The following is an 8,435-nucleotide window of genomic DNA, read 5'->3' on the forward strand; positions in this document are numbered from 1 at the left end:
GGTTAACTTGGTAGAGGCCCAGACGGACGAGGGGCAGGCTTCTCACGCAAGAGGGGCTGGCAGCTTATCAACTGCTCAAGAGAGAGAAGGGCCCCAGGCCAGCTCCTCTACGGGGCTGGATGCCCCAGACTCAGGGTTTTTGGTTTATACGGTGGGCGCGGGGCTGTCCCTCCGGAGAGAGTACCTTGTTCCCCTGGAGGTGGATGGGAGGAAGGTCAATGGATACTGGGATACGGGCGCAGAGGTGACGCTGGCCCGGCCCGAGGTGGTGGCCCCAGATCAGGTGGTGCCCAACTCCTACCTGACCCTGACGGGGGTGGGCGGAACACCAGTCAAAGTGCCCGTGGCAAGGGTACACCTGAAGTGGGGGGCCAAGGAGGGCCCCAAGGATGTGGGGGTACACCCGTATTTGCCCACTGAGGTATTGATGGGGGGGGACCTGGAGAACTGGCCAAGCAACCCCCAAAAGGCACTGGTTGTGACCCGCAGTCAGAGCCGGCGAGGGGCCCTGCGCCCTGGCCTTGGGGAGGGTGCCTTGCCTGAGGCGCAGGACCCTAACCTGGTGGGGAGGGAACGCCCAGGGACGCGGCTCAGGGAGGCTGCAGCTTCGGACCCAGCGGGCGAGAAAGAGCAGGTGGCCATCCCTGTCCCAGCTGCTGAGTTCCAGGCCGAGCTACAGAGAGACCCCTCCTTGCGGAAAATAAGGGACCTGGCCGACCTCAATGCGGTACAGACCATGGGACGAGGTGGCCGGAAAAGGTTCCTGTGGGAGAAGGGGTTCCTGTACCGAGAATGGGCTCCCCCAGGGAAAATGGAGTCAGGGGGGATCAGGAGGCAGCTGGTGGTACCCCAGAAGTATCGCCGCCAGCTGCTGTGCCGGGCCCATGACATTCCCCTCTCAGGGCACCAGGGAACCTGGCGTACCCAGCAGAGGCTGCTACGGAGCTTTTACTGGCCTGGGGTCTTTGTTACTGTCCGACAGTACTGCGGATCCTGTGACCCCTGTCAGAGTGGGAGGAAGGCCTGGGACAAGGGGAAAACGGCCTTAGGACCCTTGCCCAGCAGAGAGGATCCTTTCCAGAGGGTGGCCAAGGTTAAAAGGGCGGCTCTAAACCAAGAGAGCCCAAAGCACAGACCTCCAGACTGGAGCGCTGGGAGAAGACCACAGCCCAGTTGGAGCCCCAGAGGTATGGGGGTGGGAAAAGGGCACAGGCCGCATAAACCTTCCCACATGCGAACTGCGAGTGCCATCAAGCACCCCCGACCTAAGGGGGGGCGTGGAACGGAAGGGGCCTGGTGTAACTCCCACCAAGGAACTGGAGGGATGCGGGGGCATCCATGGGAACGGGGGTAGGTTCGAACTTCCCCGGGTCACTGGCTAAAGTAACCCTGCTCAGTTCGGTCTCGAAGGGGGGAGAGATGTGACGAACTGGGACTGTTCTTGCTGGGGTGTGTGAATGCTGACAGGGGAGTGTGACTAGGATGGTCTGCATCGGGGGATGGGAGCCGGCCCAAGGGAACATACCTGAGCTTGTAACATGAGAACCCAGGAGGGGGGCCCGGGAAACTGAACAAAGGCTGTGGGAGGGGTCGCGGAGGGAGAGTGCGGGAAGCAGGCTGGAAGGAGGCTGGAGAGATGGCTGGGAGGCAGAGATGGCTCTGACCCCCCAAAGGGGGGTGGGCCGGCATGCCCTGGGACCCCAAGCTGGACCTAACTGAGGGGGGCCCTGTTGTCTGTGCCTGCAAGACCCGTCTTGGACTGTATTCCTGTCATCCAAATAAACCTTCTGCTTTACTGGCTGGCTGAGAGTCATGGTGAATCGCAGGAAGTCGGGGGTGCAGGGCCCTAACTCCCCCACAATCCGCAACAGTCGGGCCCTGCACCCCCACTTCCTGCGATGCACCGGGACTCCGCCGGCCGGGAACACAGACGGTTTATTAGCCGACAGGAGCAGCCCAACCAGATCTTGTGGGTACAGAGACCAGGACCCCTCAGTCCGGTACCTCTTGGGAGGTGGGGAGCCCAGACCCCGGTTCTGGGCCTCCCCTTCCCAAGCTCCAAACTGAAAACCCCCCAGCCCCTCCTCTGGCCTTTGTCTTTCCCGGGCCAGGGTCACCTGATCTCTTTGTTCTCCAACACCTTCAGTTGGCACCTTGCAGGGGGGGCCCAGGCCATCAGTTACCAGGAGACAGGGTGTCGGCCTCTCGGACTCTGCACCAATCTCACCCCCTTATCCCCCACGCAGATACTTGAGAACTGCATAGGGGAAACTGAGGCACCCACCCAGTATTCAGAGAAAATATTAAGAACTTTCCCACTTCGGGGATACCGGAGATGCGGGGGGACCACAGTGCCCCAGGCATATCTGGGGGGGGCTGGAGATGCGGGGGTACCGGGGTGCCCTGGGCGTATCCAGGGGGCTGGAGATGTGGGGGTACTGGGGTGCCCTGGGTGTATCCCAGGGGCTGGAGATGCGGGGGGACCAGGGTGCCCTGGGTGTATCCGGGGGGCCGGAGATGCGGGGGGACCAGGGTGCCCTGGGTGTATCTGGGGGGCTGGAGATGGGGGGAGGGTGTCTAGGTTCTGAGGGTTCTGTGTGCACCAGAGGCTCTGGGGGGGGCACTTGGTGGGGGCACTGGGATTTTGGGGGTGCTGGGAGAGCTCTAGGTATATGGGGGCCAGGGGGGGCTGTCTCTGACTGCGCTGCCCCCCCCATGCAGAGTTTGAGCGCACTCACTACCCCGACGTCTTCGCCCGCGAGCGCCTGGCTGCCAAGATCGACCTGCCCGAGGCCCGGATCCAGGTGAGGGAAACCCCCACCCCACCCCAAGGGAGACCCCTCAAGCCCAGGGACACCCCCCAATCCCCGGAGGTGGCCCTTTGCCCCAAGGGAGCCCCCCCCCAGAGGGATACCTCTGCCCCGAAGGAGACGCCCCTGGTTCCAGGGTTACCCCCTCAGCCCCCAGTGGGGAGACCCCCCCCCGCTCCAAGGGAGATCCCTGACCTCCAACGGGGTCCCCCATTCACCATCCTGAGGGAACCCCCCCACAGGGCCTGTGGGGGGACAGCGCTGTCTGGGGGGCCTCCCCTGCACAGGGACCCTGACGCCTTTCCCCCGCCCCCAGGTCTGGTTCTCCAACCGACGGGCCAAGTGGCGACGCGAGGAAAAGCTACGGAACCAGCGGCGCCAGGCGGGCGGCTCCGGGCACCTGCCCATGGGCACCGGGGCCTTCCCTGGCACTGGGGCCTTCCCGGCCGCGCCCCCAGCCGGGTCAGGTACCCCCCACTGCTCCCCAGCACCCCTCAGTGCCCCCGGTACCCCCCACTTCTCCCCAGCACCCCTCAGTGCCCCCCGGTACCCCCCACTTCTCCCCAGCGCCCCTCAGTGCCCCCCGGTACCCCCCACTGCTCCCCAGCGCCCCTCAGTGCCCCCCGGTACCCCTACTGCCCCGGTACCCCCAGTGCCCTCCAGGTACCCCTACTGCCCCTGGGCACCCCCCACTGCCCCCTGCTGCCCCCCACTGCTCCCCAGCACTCCTCAGTGCCCCCCGGTACCCCCTACTGCCCCCCGCCCCCACTGCTCTCCGGCACCCCCCAGTGCCCCCTGGTACTCCCCACTGCTCCCCGGTACCCCCCTACTGTCCCCAGTACCCTTACTGCCCCCAGTACCCCCCACTGCCCCAAGTACCCCTACTGTCCCTGGGTACCCCCCACTACCCCCAGGTAGCCCCCCACTGCCCTCCATCCCCCCCTGCTGCCAGTACCCCTCATCCCCATTGCTCCCTGACATCCCCCCACTGCCCTCCCAGTACCCCTACTGCCCCCAGATACCCCCCACTGCTCCCCGGCATCCCCCACTGCCCCCAGTGCCCCCCGGTAGCTCCCTACTGCCCCCGGTACCCCTACTGCCCCTGGGTACCCCCCACTACCCCCAGGTAGCCCCCCACTGCCCTCCTATCCCCCTGCCGCCAGTACTCCTCACCCCACAGCTCTCCGGCATCCCCCCACTGCCCCTGGGTACCCCCCACTGGCTTCCATCCCCCCTGTTCCCAGTACCCCCCATCCCCACTGCTCTCCGGCATCTCCCCACTGCCCCCCAGAACCCCTACTGCCCTCCATCCCCACTGACAACCAGGTACCCACCAGTACCCCCCCACACTGCCCTCTCTCCTTTGCCCTCCAGTCCTCCTGTCGCGGAGTGTGGGGGAGTCAGGGCCCTGCACCCCTCTTCCCGAGATTCACTGTGACTCTCAACCAGCCAGTAAAGCAGAAGGTTTATTTAAGGACAGGAACACAGTCTCAAGCAGAGCGTGTAGGTACGACCAGACCCCCTCAATTAGGTCCCTCTGGGAGGTTCAGGGAGCTTAGACCCCAGCTTGGGGTTCCCTGAGTTGTACCACCCAGCCCCAGCCGAAACTAAACTTCCAGCCCCTCCCGCTGCTCCTCTCCTTTGTTCAGTCTCCCGGGCAGAAGGTGTTAATTCTCCCCACCCCCGTTCCTGGCTCAGGTTACAGCTCAGGTAGCTCCCTTCAAGGGAAGTCCCACATCCCCACTGCAACCCCCCTGCAACATTCCCAGGTCAAATCTGCCCCGCTCCCTGCTCCGTCACACCTCCCCACTGTCCCCTGTCCCCACTTCCCCCCAGTATCCCCCCCACTGCTCTCCATTCCCCCTGTCCCCATCCATACCCCCTGCTGGATCAGGTACCCCCCACTGCTCCCTCACCCCCTCCAGCCCCACCCCCATACACCCCAGTCGGTGCCACCACTTGCCGGATCAAGTACCGCCCCTCCCAACAGCCGCAACCCCCCCCACACACACCCCTGTCCGCCGGTCTCGGGGATCCCACCTGCAGTGCTCACCCGCCTTGTCCCACCACCAAGATACTTGAGTAACACACAGGGGAAACTGAGGCACGCAGTGTTCAGAGCAAACACGAAGAACAGTCCCGCTGCGTCCCTGCCTCAATCCTCCCCCCGCCATCCTCTTCCCCCCAAACGCCCCCCTAAGGGACGCCATATCCACCCCCTGCCCCCCCGGCCAGTGGGTGACTGTCCTCTCCTGCCAGGTGCCATGCTGGGGCGCAGTGAGGGCCCCCACCCCAACAGCTACGGAGCCCTCCCCCCACTGCCCAGCTTCTCTATGGCCAACAGCCTCCCCATGCAGGTGAGGGGGGCTGGGACCTGCTGGCGTGGGGGGCGTGGAGGGGGCCTGGGGGATACATGGGGTTGACACGGGGTCGCTCTGCCTGGGGGAGGTGCGTGGGGGGAGAGCTTGACCTGGGAGGGGTACATGGGGTTGGTGTGGCGGGGGGTCAGCCCAGAGAGGGGTTACGTGGGGTCGGTGTGGGGGGCTCGGCCCGGGGGGGGGTTACATGGGGTCGGTGAGGGGGGATTGGTCCATGGGGGTTGTGGGGGGGGACTCAGACCGTGGGGGTTGTGGGGGGTCGGTGGGGAGGGGGCTCGGCCCGGAGGGGGGGTTACATGGGGTCGGTGAGGGGGGCTCGGCCTGGCAGGGGATATGTGGGGTCGCTGTGGGGTCGGTGGGGGGCGTCTCGGCCCGGAGGGGTACGTGGGGTTGGCGTGGGGGGAGGGCTCAGGCTGGGGGGTTTCGGGGGGCTCAGCACAGGAGTCTCACAGCCCCCCTTTCCCCCCCGCAGGCCGTCCAGCCGGTCGCCAGCCAGGGGACCTCGTCCTTCTCCTGCATGATCCCGGGCGGCTCCTCGGGCCGCAGCTACGACCCCTACGGCCCGGCCCAGCTCCCGGCCCACATGGGCACCCCCAGCTTGGGCGCCGGCACCAGCACCTCCACCGGTGAGGGGGGGCACCCCCGGGGCAAAGCATCCTGGGAGCAGGGCTAAGGCCGGGGGCGGGCAAAGCATTCTGGGAGCAACGCCAATTCTTCGTCTTACCCCCCACCCACTGGGGCCACCCCCAGGGCATTATGGGATTACTGGGTGATGTTGGGCATTGGTCTCTTATACGTCCCCAGGCCTGGCGCGGCCCGTATGGACCAGCTGCCCCTGGGCACAGGCTCCGTGGTCTGGCGCGGCCCGTATGGAGCAGCTGCCCCTGGGCACAGGCTCCGCGGCCTGGCGCGGCCCGTATGGACCAGCTGCCCCTGGGCACAGGCTCCGCGGCCTGGCACGGCCCATATGGACCAGCTGCCCCTGGGCACAGGCTCCGTGGTCTGGCACGGCCCGTATGGACCAGCTGCCCCTGGGCACAGGCTCCGTGACAAGTGGGTCCTTTGGGGCTCTCTCCTGCCCGCCTAACGCCACGTCTCTCTCTGCCGCCAGGTCTCCTCTCCCCCGGCGTGTCGGTCCCCGTGCAGGTCCCCGGCGGGGACCCGGAGCTCCCCCAGTATTGGCCCCGTCTGTAATGATGGGAGAAAGCAGATCTTTCCCGGGTTGGGGGGAGGGTGGGGGGATGGCCGTGCCTGCCCCCCGGGGGGGCAGACACCACAGCTGGGGGTGGGGGTGCTGGGGGAGTCCCCCAGCTGCCCAGGGTAAGTCCTGGCCAGGAAGGGGGGGCTCCCTGCCCCCCCTGCGCTCCCCATTCCCCGGTCATCCCCCCCCCCCGTTCCCGCATGTTGGTGTCTGTCTGTTAGAGCCGCTGTGACCCAGTGTGGTATGTGTTTCGGGGGGTGACGACAAACCCCCCCATTACCGAGCCCTTCCCCACGTCCCCCTCCCCTCCCCACTCGGGGGGTGGGTGGGGGGTAGCACCCCCCTGTCTTGTGGTCCCCTCCCCCCACCCCTAGAGAGGGGGGCAGTAAAGAACCGCCGGGAGCTGGCAAAGGATTCTGGGACTCCATGGACCCTGCAGAGGATTCTGGGAGAAGCGCTCAGGCCTCGCAAAGGATTCTGGGAGACGCGTCAACTCGGCCGGACTGGCAAAGGATTCTGGGAAATGCATCAGCTCCTCGTCCTCCTGGGGCATGATGGGATAGTGGGTGACGCCCCCCCCCATCAGGGGGTTGTCTGACCCCCCCCCACTCAACCCCCAATTTTTTCCCTGCACGGATGGACCCATCTGGGGCTGACAGATCCTGGGGGGAGGGGGGATCCTGCTGCCCTGACCCTTGACCTGTCCCTCCCCCGGGCCCCGACACCCCCGTGACCTCACTCCGAGCCCCCCGCTGTGATAAGTTGTCTGGTGTGTCAATAAAGGCCACCTGTAAATAATAACAGGCCCCCCGTTGTCCGTCTGTCCGGCCGCCATCAGCCCCACGGGCCCCTCTGCCTCCCAGCTGGGGAGACCCTACAATAAACACCCCCAGCGGCAGAGCGCCCGGCTGCCACAGGAAACGACTTCTGGCTGTCAACAAGGGCGGGGGGGGGCAGAGACCTGGGGAGGAAACACCTGGGGCATCCGGGGTGGGGGAGGCGCTGCCCCCCCAGCTATTCCTGTGTTAGTGTCACCCCCCCCATCACCAGCAGGGGGGGCTGTGGGGAGCAGGGGGGGCTCCTGGCTACTCCAGCCCTGGCCTCCCCCAGCAGGGGGCGCTGTGTGTGTGTGTGTGGGGGGGGGCAGATACCCCCGTCCCCTCATCCCAGCCCCTTGGTTCCACCCACCCCCCAGCCTGGCTGTCCCAGACCGCCCCCACTGCCCCCCTCACCCACTGTTCCCCCATCCCCCACTGCCCCCTCCTCCTGCCCCCATCCCCTGCTGTCCCCCCTCCATCCGCTGTCCCCCATCCCCTGCTGCCCCTCTCCTGCTGCCCCCCATCCCGCACTGCCCCCTCCATCCACTGTCCCCCATCCCCTGCTGTCCCCCTCCATCCGCTGTCCCCCAATCCCCCACTGCCCCCTCCTCTTGCCCCCATCCCCTGCTGTCCCCTCCTTCTACTGTCCCCCAATCCCCCACTGCCCCCTCCTCCTGCCCCCATCCCCTGCTGCCCCCCTCCATCCACTGTCCCCCAATCCCCCACTGCCCCTCCTCCTGCCCCCATCCCCTGCTGCCCCCCTCCATCCACTGTCCCCCAATCCCCCACTGCCCCCTCCTCCTGCCCCCATCCCCTGCTGTCCCCCCTCCATCCGCTGTCCCCCATCCCCTGCTGCCCCTCTCCTGCTGCCCCCCATCCCGCACTGCCCCCTCCATCCACTGTCCCCCAATCCCCCACTGCCCCCTCCTCCTGCCCCCATCCCCTGCTGCCCCCCTCCTGCTGTCCCCCATCCCCCACTGCCCCCTCCATCCACTGTCCCCCATCCCCTGCTGTCCCCTCCTCCTGCCCCCATCCCCTGCTGTCCCCCCATCCCCCACTGCCCCTCCTCCTGCCCCCATCCCCTGCTGTCCCCCCATCCCCCACTGCCCCTCCTCCTGCCCCCATCCCCTGCTGTCCCCCCATCCCCCACTGCCCCTCCTCCTGCCCCCATCCCCCGCTGCCCCCTCCTTCTGCCCTCCCCAGCAGCGCTGCAGCAGAGCTGGTGACA

The 8,435-nt window shown here is 66.9% G+C and overlaps 1 protein-coding gene across 1 annotated transcript; it reads left to right on the forward strand.

Moving 5' to 3' along the window:
• The first annotated feature begins 2,682 nt into the window (after positions 1-2,682).
• On the forward strand, positions 2,683-7,155 carry LOC101944324 (paired box protein Pax-6-like). Its single transcript, XM_065571110.1, has 5 exons — positions 2,683-2,804; positions 3,127-3,277; positions 5,070-5,167; positions 5,661-5,814; positions 6,300-7,155. The coding sequence occupies exons 2-5, from the start codon at positions 3,217-3,219 to the stop codon at positions 6,380-6,382; spliced, it is 396 nt and encodes a 131-aa protein (XP_065427182.1). The 5' UTR covers positions 2,683-2,804; positions 3,127-3,216; the 3' UTR covers positions 6,383-7,155.
• The last annotated feature ends 1,280 nt before the right edge of the window (positions 7,156-8,435 follow it).

The sequence above is a fragment of the Chrysemys picta genome, chromosome 17, assembly GCF_011386835.1.
Source record: "Chrysemys picta bellii isolate R12L10 chromosome 17, ASM1138683v2, whole genome shotgun sequence".
Classification (NCBI taxonomy): domain Eukaryota; kingdom Metazoa; phylum Chordata; order Testudines; family Emydidae; genus Chrysemys; species Chrysemys picta.